Source organism: Berghia stephanieae, chromosome 9 (genome assembly GCF_034508935.2).
Source record: "Berghia stephanieae isolate SIO BIC M18660-M18661 chromosome 9, UCSD_Bste_1.3, whole genome shotgun sequence".
Lineage (NCBI taxonomy): Eukaryota > Metazoa > Mollusca > Gastropoda > Nudibranchia > Aeolidiidae > Berghia > Berghia stephanieae.
Window position 1 is genome coordinate 9,804,442 of NC_088368.1, and position 13,853 is coordinate 9,818,294.

At 34.8% G+C, this 13,853-nt stretch overlaps 1 protein-coding gene across 1 annotated transcript in view; it reads left to right on the forward strand.

The window, feature by feature from the left end:
- The window catches only part of LOC144979642 (pre-B-cell leukemia transcription factor 1-like), a 28,277-nt gene that overhangs the window by 450 nt on the left and 13,974 nt on the right, over positions 1–13,853 (forward strand). Inside the window, exons 1-5 of the mRNA XM_078926468.1 lie at positions 1–35; positions 540–613; positions 979–1,220; positions 2,182–2,372; positions 2,667–2,802. The exon at positions 1–35 is cut by the window's left edge and continues 450 nt beyond it. Of these exons, the coding sequence (XP_078782594.1) occupies positions 1–35; positions 540–613; positions 979–1,220; positions 2,182–2,372; positions 2,667–2,802 (678 nt within the window). The remainder of the gene's footprint in view (positions 36–539; positions 614–978; positions 1,221–2,181; positions 2,373–2,666; positions 2,803–13,853) is intronic.

Below are 13,853 nucleotides of genomic sequence, written 5' to 3' on the forward strand. Positions count from 1 at the left end.
ATTACAGACCAAAGCTTAGATGAAGCACAAGCCAGGTTCGACTTTTCTCTTTTCATATTTTTATTTTTTCTTCTAGATACATCATGATGTAAACTCTCTCTCTCTCTCTCTCTCTCTCTCTCTCTCTCTCTCTCTCTCTCTCTCTCTCTCTCTCTCTCTCTCTCTCTCTCTCTCTCTCTCTATCTATCTATTTCCCCCCCCCCCCCCCTCCCTCTCTATAATATATCTCTCGCCTCATCATCTCTCTATTCTCTGATTTAAACTCTTTTCTTGTATTTCCTATATCAGTATATCCCTTCTCTCTCTAAAAACAGTTGCACTCATAAATAGTACGGGTCCCATCTACAAGATCCTTTTTTATCCACATTGGTTTATATCTGTTTTGTTTGTAGTTTTTGTAGTAAACCTTCATTTTCTATTATATATTAACTGCATTAATTTCTTTTTTTGAAATACAGTACATTTAAAAAAAGAGAATTTTACATTAGGAAATAATTTAAATTTATTCATCATCATTTTTGTTCTTTATATTCCCACAGAAAACACACACTCAATTGCCATAGAATGAAGCCAGCGTTGTTCAATGTTTTGTGTGAAATCAAAGAGAAAACAGGTTTGTTGCACTTGAGCAAAGTTTTATATTTATAACGCTAAATCAATGTTAAAGAAAATATCTCTCAATGACTCCCAGCTGGTTCAGTTGCGCTCCTCTATATTGGTCGCCATATTTTTATAGTTGGCTCACGTTGGAGTAGAAAAAAAAAAAATATTTTTTTTCTCATGCCTTACAGAGTATAACAAAAACAGACAAGAAACTATTTTACTTATACAAATTCTTATCAATTCAAATGAGTAAACTCAATGGTCATGGTATATTCAATTGTTTTCATAACTTGATGTAGTTTAAAACTTTGTTATATTCTATTACTCCGCTTAAAGATTTATCAAAGATGGATCTATTGTTTTGCAATGTTTCAGTTCTAAGTATACGCAACACACAGGAGGAGGAGCCCCCAGATCCCCAACTTATGCGTCTTGACAATATGCTGATGGCAGAGGGTGTTGCAGGCCCTGAGAAAGGCGGGTCTTCGGCAGCGGCCAGTGCCACTGCTGCTGCTTCAGGGGGTCAGCCAGATAGTGCCATAGAACACTCAGATTACCGTGCCAAACTAGCTCAAATCAGACAGATCTATCACACAGAACTGGAAAAATACGAACAGGTTGGTTGAAAATCATGAAAATTACCTTACAAAGTTTTGTGTCCTATATACATTGCTCGCAAGATTAATATGAAATCAAGTTCCCTTAAATTGTTCTATAGATAATTCCTCCTCTGTCATTCAGAGGTAAGATTTGAGATTTTTGTGTCATGTAACCTTTATTCTTTGTCTTAGTCATCTAAAATAAATTGTTTCTATTTAAAAAGGAATGAATATCAAATAATTTTCGATTCAGTCAACTACCCTCATTTTTCTATGGACTTCTGTTTCATAATTGAGCCACATAATTTTTCTATCTCTAAGCTTTTTAAAGTTTGGATTGACAATAATTGTAGAAAATTATATATAGTCAATAACGAGTTGGGTTGTATTCTATAGAAATGATTTTATTGTTTGACCAAATAAAGGTAACAAAATAAGGCAAATAAAATTCCAACCGCCAATCCATCCACCAATCTTTCCAACAGATCAAAGCATATCATCATCTTCAACTGCCGGCTTCACTCTAGTTCCGGGGCAAAATACCAAGTTCAAGATTATTTTTAACAAAAATAATGCTGAAAATATTTATTAATTATTGATCTTATTCTTCAAATTGTGAAATATATGTTAATCCTGTTAGACTTATCTTTCTCTGATTTTTCATTTTTTTCGCTAGGTTTTTGAAATGAGAGTAGCCTGAATGAGTTCAATTCAAAATCAAATAAGACTTTAACAATTTCTTCAATTTTGATAATGAACATTTGCCAAGAGAGTTTTCTGATATGATATAGTAAAGGCTGAATCAGTTGTTTTAAGCAAGTCTTAGATTATTGGCCAGTTCTGTATTTTTACAATATAGCAAAAGAAAAAAAAATATTGGTCACTCAAGACAGGATTTTAAAAGAAAATCTATCTCTGAAATCGTGGTCTATTTTAAGCCCAGCAAATATGATAACTGATTATCATCTGCTCTTTTTAGGCTTGTAATGAATTCACGACACATGTGGTTAACCTGTTAAGAGAGCAGAGTCGCACACGCCCCATACAACCCAAAGAGATAGAGAGAATGGTGGGAATCATCAGAAAGAAATTTTCAGCCATCGAGATGCAGTTGAAACAAAGCACCTGTGAAGCTGTAATGATCCTTCGTTCAAGGTTTTTAGATGCAAGGTAAATATTTGTGGATAATATCTTTGTTTTTTATTTTCATTTCTTTCTCTCATTCAAGATATATTAGGTTTGTTTTATTGAGGTTTTATAAATTATAAGTGCAAAGTTTAGAGTTTCTGACAAAATTAAGGATTCGTTCGATTTGATTTGAGACAAATCTTTTTTTTTTCTTTTAATTTATAAGTTTATAAGTCAAATTTTTAAAAAAATGTAGTTGAACAAAATTCTTTACTGGTGTTAAAGCTTGCAGGAGTATTGTTTGGTACATGATGTATTTACTTTCCCTTTCTTCAGACGGAAGCGACGGAATTTCACAAAGAATGCCACCGAGATTCTGACAGAATATTTTTACTCCCACCTTAGTAACCCATACCCTAGTGAGGAGGTGAAAGAGGAATTGGCTAGAAAGTGTGGGATATCTGTCTCACAGGTAAGATTTTGATGTTTATCTTTTCAAATGTCATTGTAGTTTTGAACATTTGAATCATTTGTGAAGTATAATCTGTCTGGGTGGGGTCTTCTGACCTCCCACGATGGGCAGAGAGGTCGCTTGATGTGTCATCTTTCCCTTATTTTTTTGTGTCCCTTTCCATGTTGCTCTCTGACTTTGTTCTGGATTGAGATTGCTCTGTTTATTTTTCCCGGTCCTGGTAAAGATCCTTAGCTGTCAAATGTATAGTACCTTCTTTAGAGAGATGATATTTTTTTCCTTATTACTCATCTCTCTGTTGTGTACTAGTACAGTTTTTCATTTTTTAATGTATTTTACTTTGTAAACATTTGAGTGTATATCCTTCATAGCAGGATCCTTTGCCTGTATCTAGATGGGACTTTTAGGTATAGTGTCAAAATAGGCACATTGGTATTTGGTGGATTGACCATGGAATCTTCTGCTCCCTATTTAAAACAGCCTCTTCTGTCTTGCTTTTTCTTTCGTTCTTTTAACTTCAGATGTACAAATTTTCCTCAATCATCTTCATTATTATTTTCGCTGAAATACAAACCTGATAAAGCTGTAATAATCATTGATGTCACAAGGAAATGCAAGTTAATTCCATCTTATGTTGGCAGTTCAATAATACGGATAAATAGACATGAATAATGAAGACCATTTCTTGCATGGATCCCTCTCCTCTTTCTTAGTGAAATACAGACATTTAATTTGCACAGTGTCTATACTTCCATTGATTAATGAAGGGGGCTTTCCGTAATTTTAGTTTTAAAATACAATAGTTTATCAACTATCTCTGATCTCGATCATAAAAAAAGGAGGTGAAACTGGGGGAAAAAAATTATAATTAAATCAGTTCATAGAATGTGTTTATACCAAGTTTCTCATTATGAAAATATATCAGGAAAGATTTTATAATGTAAGTTTTAATGACTTGGAGATGCTCATGAAGTTCTGAAATTGGAGCCAAAATTTCGTAATTCTACGACTTATTCGTAATAGCAGGCAGGCGTGCAGATGCGACTGAATTCAGATTTTATTCACCAATATTGGAATTTTATACCAACATTTAGAAGAAAATCAGATTGTTTATTTTCTTCAGATGTGGATTTGTGACTAAATTGAACTACACTTTGCTCCATCCAATTTAAAGTGATAAATCCACATTTTGAATTATGGGTTAATACACATGCTTTTTTCTTGTAATTCGGATTTTTTATTTTCAAATTATTTTAAAAATATTTAGTTTGCTATATGTGGCAACGTCATAGCAGTAATAGTAGTAGTAGTGGTAGAAATAATAGTAGTACAGTGATGACCGCCTAATGCCCGTTTTGCCTAATTGCCCGATTTCTCAACAAAGCAGATTATTTTTTCCTGTAAAACAAACTCTAAATGCCTACTGTTATAAACAGATTCCGCCTAAGTGCCCGCTCAGACAACTCACAATATTTTATTTTCAATCACCTAAAACTGCGGCGCAATTTCACAATGTGGACAGCATTGTTTGACATATAGAAAAGAGCCCCACCCCTCCCTCCCCTGACTTCTACTGGCTGGCACAGGACAAGTTACCAACATCCAAGCATCCCTTTGTCTTATCACAAGTCTTCACTCACCCCGTCCTAGAAGTTCTAATCCACTGTCAACAACTTTGTCCATTTGTCCACTTCTCCCATTCTGCTTACAATTAGCTCACTCGAGCAGATGAAGCATCTCACCCCCCCCCCCTTTTTTTTTTCTGCCCATCAAGCCTTCTTTCAATCCGCCATCCATAACTGACCAATGCCCTTCCCACTTTAATAGATTGCTGACACATTCGAGTCAATGAGGTGTGATAACGTACAGTGATAGTGACTTGCAACATTACACGGAAATCTCACTGCTAGATGTTGACCAGACATTCAGAAATGAGTTGTGAGAACAATGATCCATGGAATGTATGGTCATCTATATCCTATAGATGTTCCTGATGGAATGGCACAACGGTGCTATGATTCAAAGTCCAGTTTTCAAAGATATCTCACGGTGCCTGCGAAGAATAGGCCAGCTAGATTTTTTGATTCAAATGACTATGGGTATGCATGAAGCCTTAATTCTGCTACAGTGTTGTGTAAAAGAGCCGCCCAGTAATTACCTTTATCCCGGTATTGAAAATGGAAATACACAACATTAAAATAAGAAAATAAAAAAATCAAGTAAAGGGGGAAGGAAAATGACCTCTGCCCCCACACCACCTAATATTTTTTGTTGTTGTAATTCTTTTTTCAACTGTTTTTGTTTATTTTTAAATGAAAATAATAAAGAATAAGAACACAAATAAAATTCTAAAGTCAAAAAGAAGAAACCTCCCTTCCCCTCAAAGTAAAAAAAAAGAGCCCTTTTTGTGTCTATTTTGATTCAGAAATGAGAATGTCAGCTCACATTTCTGCTCTCTGTAAATCTTTATACTTTCAAATGAAGAAAATCAGTTCGATCCGTCAGTATATTGCAATTAGAACATGTAAAACATTGGTTGTTTTCCTCATTTTTTCGAAACTAGATTATTGTAACTCCCTGCTTGTCAACTTGCCTCAGGCTTCTATTAAACAATTACAACTACCGCAAAACAGTGCAGCAAGATTAGTTTTTGGCAAAAAAATATTTGATCATGCAACCCCTTTGTTGGCCTCTCTCCACTGGTTGCCCATTGAAAAATGCACATATTACAAAGCAGCGTGTCTTGTTTATAAATGTTTGACTGGTATAACACCGGCATATCTCACAGATCACTTGGTCATGTGTAAATTTGAAAATTACACTTTAAGATCATGTAATGACTAAACGAAACTTTCGGAAAAAAGATCAAGAACAAAATTTGGTGATAGATCGTTTGCTTGTTTCGACCCCAAGATTTGGAATGAACTACCACGTGGTCTGAGGGAGTGCAAGTCTTTACCTACCTTTAAAAAGAATCTCAAGACACATTTTTACTGTATTTGTTTTTATTGACTCTATGAATCCTTGATTTGGCTATGAATTATTATTATTATTTTATTTTTTTCAGTTAAAATTGATATTTATATTGTAAAGTGCCCAGAGCTTGTGTTTTACACGAGAATGAGCGCTATATAAATGTGTATTATTATTATTATTATTTGTATTAAGTATGTCTAAATTATGATATCAATAGTAGTAAGTCTTGTCGTACTTTCAATATCTCAATTACTACACCCCAACCCCCCCTCCCTTCCCAACCTTACTGTAAGCAAATCACACATGCATCATATTATATGGTATCAGACACACATTATAACACAATACCAGCACAATAGTCACAATTGGCATCCCATTTCCCTCCCCTTCCCCTTTCCCCTCGCTTTTCTCCCCTTCCCTTTTTCCCCTCGCTTCCCTCCCCTTCCCCCGTTCTGTGTCAGTTACCTCCCATCAATCAAACTGACAGGTTCACTCATGCAGAAATAGCCATGCTTTTGTTCAGCTTGTTCAGCATCTTGCCGTGCTATTTTCTCAATATCTCAATTTACTGTTGTGTTTTTACACGGTTTTTTCCTTATTAGATTTAAACTGACGTGTCTAATCCAGATTAATCCATCCATACTTTCTGTTGACTCTTTGTTCAATTCCTTACATTCTCTTATTCCCCTCCCCCCCCTTCCCCCCCGTTCTCTCTCTCTCCCTCTCTCTCTCTCTCTCTCTCTCTCTCCTCTCTCTCTCTCTCTCTCTCTCTCTCTCTCTTCCTTTTCCTTTTTTTTCTCTCTCTCATACACATGCTCTCTCTCTCTCTCTCTCTCTCTCTCTCTCTCTCTCTCTCTCTCTCTCTCTCTCTCTCTCTCTATCTTTCTCTCTCTCTCTCTTTTATCTGTTACATTGATTTTAAAAAATCCATAATCATATGGTAATTTTTCTAATAAATAACCTTGAATTGTTTTGAGTTAATCAAAGTGCTAAGTTTTAAGTAAGCAGCTATCTTCTTCTGTAATGTTTCTGCTGTTATTACATCTTTTCCATTAACAATCATTAGTTGTTGTTTTTTTTTTGTATTAGTTTTTTGTTTGTTTTTGTTTTGTTGTGTTAATGGGGGAGGGGGGGGGGGGGTTCTCTTCTTCGGATCCATCTCGTTGGTTATATTCATAGCATCTTTCGATCGCTGTTTCTTGTGTCAGTTACACTTTTTATTACCATATTTTCAACTTTTTCATTCTCTTATTTTTCTTCATAATTGTTCATTTAAGTTTGTCATTATTGCTGTCTAGATTGTGGTTGATTCTGATTAAAATGTCCTGCAGCTGGTTTGCATATATCACAGCCTGTTAAGTTATACTTCTAGTGGCATCAGATCTGTTGTAATATTTGGGCTTGATGTAGTTAAGCTTAACCTTCAGCGTTTCCAAGCTCCCAACTGTACGTCATTAACATGCATTTCTTTGCTTTTTCTTAATTTTTTTAAAATTACTATTTTTACTTTTTAACATTAGAATCAGTCATCAACATATAATTGTTTTCATTTTGTTCCACTTATACCTTCAGAAGGTTATACTATATATATATATATATATATATATATATATATATATATATATATATATATATATATATATATATATATATATCAGTGGCGTAGGGCCTTAAAGGCTATTAAGGCTAAGCCACAGGTCGTCATTGTCTTGAAAGTATGTAAGAATTTAACAATAAAAAGTCACACTTTTAATTTTTCTGTTTCACAAACAATGAAATTCATTGTTGACCTGGTGTTAAAAAACCCTTACAGAGCCTCAAAACTTGAACCAATCACACCGCTTTGAATTTACTACAGCTCGAGTTGTACTCGTGCCCCTGACCAATCATTACAGCGTGTGGCTTTAAAGGTGGAGAAGGCTTCCAGCCATATTCCCACGGTACAACCAGGCGATGCATTTCACGTTTGCCGTGTGCTATGACTGTGGGCATCAAGAGGCATCTTGACGTTGAACTGAGTCATTGTGGCTGTCTTACTCACAGCCACACACAATGACCTAATTGTTCCATTGATGGCAATCGTGTTGTACCTGTTACCCATCCCTCTTCGAGGCGTGTCAGGCATGTGATATTGAATTCCCCATTGTCCCTTTTAACTTGAGTGTGTTAATCTGATGTGTGCAGTGTTTGTTTTTAAAATTTTAATTAATTGCTATTAATTGTGATGAATCACGTTGATTATCTGTTGACTATCAATACCAGTTCTTTGAATAGGGAAAATAAACTTTTGATTAAAAGTCTCGGTCCCCATCAACCAAACGATTTTGTACTCACTATTAAAGACGGGAAACAGAATCGGTCATTTAATTTGATAAAGATTGGTATAGTCGTTTTCCTTGGCTATCGGTGAGAATAGAAAATAAGAGTTTATTTTCTTTTAATTGTATTTTGTTTGGCGATAACAGCAATACAGAATTGTCTTGGACAAGAAGTGGATTTAGCTGTTTGAAAAATTTAACACAGAGAGCATTGAACCATCAGAAGTCTAACTTACATTTAAATATCACCACTAGATTGAAAACCGTTGGTACTCTTCACATAGGTGCACAGATTGACAGTGGCTATCGCTTATCTTTAGCCAGGCATGATGAACAAGTTACAAAGAACATACAAATTTTGGTAAAATAATTGAGTGCATCAAATTCTCTCTCTCTCTCTCTCTCTCTCTCTCTCTCTCTCTCTCTCTCTCTCTCTCTCTCTCTCTATATATATATATATATATATATATATATATATATATATATATATATATATATATATATATATATATATATGCGGCAACCCATCTCAAATCCAGCCCCATGCTCCTAAATGACCAGGCTACGCCGCTGATAATATATATATATATATATATATATATATATATATATATATATATATATATAATATATGTATTAATACCGGATAGGGAGACTTTTGGTACCCCTATTAGTTCATTTTACAGTACTTTACCAATAGGGAGACCAAAATCCGGTCCCCCTATTGATTTGACCTCTAGCACATTCACTTTTCTGATTTTAGTTTAAGGTTGTCAACCCAACCGTCAAGGATATATAATTGTAAATCATAGTATTGAAGTTATTTGTTAAACACCACAGTAAGAAGAGTTATGCCTAAATTTTCACGTTGGTCAATAAGGTGACCGCCTGAAAAAAGTACAATAGGGGTACCAGTGTTTTCATCGATATATTTCAATAGTGAGGCAATATATCTTTCCGAAATTTTCTCTAAAATTCTAGAGCATTATATGGATTTTTATAGTAATGAAAACCTAATATAAAATTGTGTGAAAGTTGATGAACTGAGGAATGAACAAGATATACGAATTATTAATCTATTTTTAGAAACAGATTTATCGAATCTTGGTCCGGATTCTTATCTTGGTGACAAGAGACAAGCAAACATAGTAACTCTTTTTTTCGTGAAACGTATGTTTAGTCAATTTCGCGCATAAAGAGGCACTCGGCACTCACTCACTCCGCAAGTCAGTAGTAGGTGGTTATCAGTTATCAGCTTTAATTCTTAGTCAAACGCTTCATCAAACCCATTATTGAGTAGCATGTTGATGCCTGATGCCAGTTGAAGCCATCTCGACGTCGTGAAATGGAGCATCTTCTGTCATAGCAGTAGAATCGTCAGATGCCGCATTTAAATCCTCCATTCCAGGCGTTGCTGTTGCCATATCGATCTTCGAAATGATTTGGTCTAGACGTCAAGTTGACCCGTTCTATGTCTGAAGAGATTTTAAAGTGCAATACCTAACATTATATCTTGATCTACAAAAGAGTCTTTTTAAATAAACCGCTGTGTTTCTATATTTTTCAAGAACCAATGATTATCTGATAACAACTGACAACTGACTTGCGAAGAGAGTGGCCGACGGACGTCCTCTCTATAGCCGCAAGTATTTTTTCGTCACTTGCTGAGTTCCAAACTAGACGTCTATGGCATCGTGGGGTAAATTGATGCTGGAGGCATCATTGAAGAGACACCGAGATAATTTAAATGGTAAGTTATTGGCCATTCTATTACATCACTGTTGATTTAAGATTTTCAATAGGGTAGACATCACACTAGGTACTTTGGTAAAAAATTCAAATTGGATTGAGCTCAATGAAACCTATATCATTTTAAAGTGCTTTTCAACACGATTCTAATGATACCAAAATTGTGAAAATCAGATAAGCAGAAAAAAAGTTGTGTTAGTTTAAAGGCTGACAAATGGTCTTCTATTTGCCTTTGTTATTTACTGACGGACTTTGTGACCTGAAAATTGTTGCATTTCCGGTAGTAACCGCCATTTGGATTTCAAAACTGGTCTAAAATGACCGCTAAGATTTGAGTAAGGATTTTACTGGAACGAATTTCATGGATGCGGTATACAACTTTGCCCTGAATTTAATTTTATAAAAAAGTTAAGATGTTAAATAAACGTGCCAGCATGAAATTTTGATTTACCAAGTTCTAATCTTTTAATTATCCAAAGCTAAATTATACCCTATTTTATCCATAATCAAAAGTTATACTAAATTGTCATTGATTTTAAAATAAACTACACCAAACGATAGAGTAATTTCTCCTGAAGAAAATAAGACATAAATCATTAAAATCCATCCATAAACAAAAAATCTATGGAACTTTTTCTGAGACCCATCACTCAAAAGTCCAAAAAATCGGGTCACAGCCACTAGGCCATTTATCGGCTCCCTGCTGGAGGGCCAAATGGACGTTTACCAAAGTACCTAATCACACACACACCGATTGATGATTGTCACTTGTCAGTCAGTCATTTGGAAGTGGAGTCAGATAATTCGGGAACTTCTGTAGACTGTAGATTCACACTAGTGAGTAAGATCTGTCGTTTATACTACTACTACTACTACCACTACTACTTTTAGTTTTAGCGCTATCCAACTCAACACTTCTCGTGTTTATTTTATTTTGGCAAAACTAGAATGGATTTTTGAAAAGAATATAAAAAATAATTTAAACTTAAACCTGTCTTTGCATCTTGCTTTATGCATACAGTATGCCATATCACAAAATCATAGTTTAATGTTGAGAATATGCTATTTCTTTTGTAACTTCAGATCAGAGAGATTTGAGCTTTAAAAATCCTGAAAAATGTCTTGCTGTCAATCCAGACAACCCTTTTGATGTGATCTATGATGTTAATGGTAAGAATGTAATTTGATGAGGAAATGAATAACATTTAGGTACACATAGTTTGCTTTTTTTTTTTTTTTTTTGAGTCATGATGTGTAATACTATTACAGTCCACTCCGGATAATTGCAACTCGTTTAATCGCAACTTTCGGTTAATCACAATATTTCCTAAGCAATGGAAATAATTCTATATAAAAGTCACTGGTTAATTGCAACAAACTTCGGTTTTTTAAAAAGTGGTAAATTCAAGAAATCAAACAGTATATCATGATTAAATTTCATCATGGATGAAATCGTGACAGGTTGAAGAATCGAGAGTGAGCAGGATTTAATGCTACAGTAGTGTGTCACCACTCTGTTAGAGTCGAAAGAGGGCGGGGCTCTGCAGTATGGGTTTGTGACGTCATCGGTGGCCATTAAATAGAAGAGGGGTGGGGCTGGTCATAATCTTGACAACAGGTTATAAATGACAGTTATAAAGAGAGACTGAGCGATATCCTTTGTTTTAGGATTAACAACTGTGCATTGTGACCAACGAGTTTGGTGAGAGCTTATTGTCTCTCATTAAGGCTAATCTCTTTAACTCTGACAAATGTTGAATTGTTGAGAAAAAAGATTGAAACTTCTTCCAATCTGAATAAGATATCGGCTTGCTTCATAGCTGCTTTTGGTTGACAAATCTACACGGGGCTGCCATATGGTTTTTGTTTCAATCAAATTGCTCTGTATGTGGTGGACTAAGAATATTATTTACTGGTTTGAGTTGACAATAAATGTGTAAAATGTTGAAATAGTGGACAGGAAACTGAATTTCGGTTAATCCCAACATTTTCGATGATCCCAAGGTATTGCGATTATCCTAAGTGGACTGTACCTGAATCTTGAACGAAAAACTATCATATGGATATGATTATAGACAGATTGGTTTCTGGAATTATATTTCCGTCCTCCCTTGCCAACTCTGACGTTCTTGAAATTTAAAAGAAAATAGCCAGAAGGTTTCGGACTTAATTTTCTTTTTTTTCCAAAGGACAATAGTCATAAGGTAAATAATTTTAAAAAATCCTTTTACAGCACAAGATGGCATGATTTTTTGTTTAAGAGTTTAGAGAAAAACTTGCACATGATAGTCTTCAGCTTTTTTTTTTTGTTTTTATTTTCTATATAGACTCCAACTCAGAGCCTGAAAGTGATGCAGAACAAAGTTCCATATCACATGATTCATTTGTGGTAAGTATGTACATTAAAATAAAATCATAACATTTGTATAGCGTTATCCACAGTTGGCACCATGCTCAAAATGCTTCACTCACCATATTTTGTGGTGGACAAAACACATTTGCCACAAAAGATGAGACCTGCAGTCTGTTGGGCGCAATACAATATTTCAGGACAAGGACAACACTGTTTTACACCAGTGAGATCTCCTAGTTTTTTGTTGTTAAAAATTTTTCTTTGCAGTGGACTTCGCCAACAATAACACTATTTTAAACCTTCCTCGTTATATTTTGAAGTGATATTCATTGATGAGCCATTCACATTTGAAGTCGTTTGTTTTTTATTTGACAAAATGTGAAAATGATGCGTTTCCAGGAAAAATTAAAATAGCTTCTGTTGGGATTATACTTTTGATCTCGCATTTTGTCCAAATTCTCTTGCATCGTAATGTTTATCAACTTTTTTTGTTAACTATATTGCAGTTGCAAGGTTAGGAAGTTCATATTGTTGCAATGACAACCGTTTATATGTCCAGAATCGTAGTGATATAAAAAATTGTTTTGTAGTTGTTGGTCCTGGTGTAGGATTTAAAGAGTTGGTTAAAAACGGTTTACTGAAACCCTGGTTGGTGTATCTATATTTATCCAAGCACAGTTGAACATATTAAATACTTAGACAATATGTCTGCCTTTCTCAACTCTTTTTTATTATACTTGCATTATTAACCAGCTAATTGTTTAGTTGGATTATTAAACAATGGCTCTTCATGTTTATTGTCAACATGAATAAATTGATTGATCTGTCATCTTTTCCACAAAATATACAGGGTCCCGATTTTGTTGCTGACTCCGAGTCTGATTCCTCTACGTACTCTGTGAGGTACCCAATGCTGAGTACATCATTGTCTTTGGAACCTAGTGCTCATTCCCCAACTCAGTCAGAGCCTCATCCACAACTATCACAGACTGAACCTCGTTGCCAGTCTGGGACCCAGGTTCAACCCGAATGCTATACACTTGCAAACCAACGTGTTACGTGCAATGGTGAGTCATTTTTTTGTCATTCTTCTCCTTTGATATTTGTGGGATCAATTTTAATTTACCCATTCCTTTTAAAAGAAAACTTCCACCCCCTCCATGGTGCTGCATTTGTGTTATTGCATTTTTTTCTGTTTTGGCAGTGCTGCGTCGCAAAATACGCTACCATTTACATAACAAGCACAAATCCAAATTTGATAGGGTGGACATCTTAGAATCTGAAACCCCAATGTGTGAGTGATATCAGTGAAACCAGCCATAAAAATGTTCATGTTTATTTTATTGGGGTTTTTTTTTGTCTGTAATAGACTTAAATTGCTTGTATTGTAAGTGTTAAAATGGTTTTTTTGTTACAACCCATCTATATATTAAAACTGTTTCTTTGTATTTCTATGATGCTTAAGGCTTTTTTTCACAGACCAGCTGGAAACTTAACGAGAATCAGAGTAGATAACATTTTTATTAATCTTGCAACCTAAACAGTATATGATGATTGGGAGCATTTAAAGAAAAGCACATTTTCTTTTTAATTTGTCGGTACTAAAATTATACTTTGATAATGTCTGCTGTGCTACAAACCCTTTTGACTTCCAG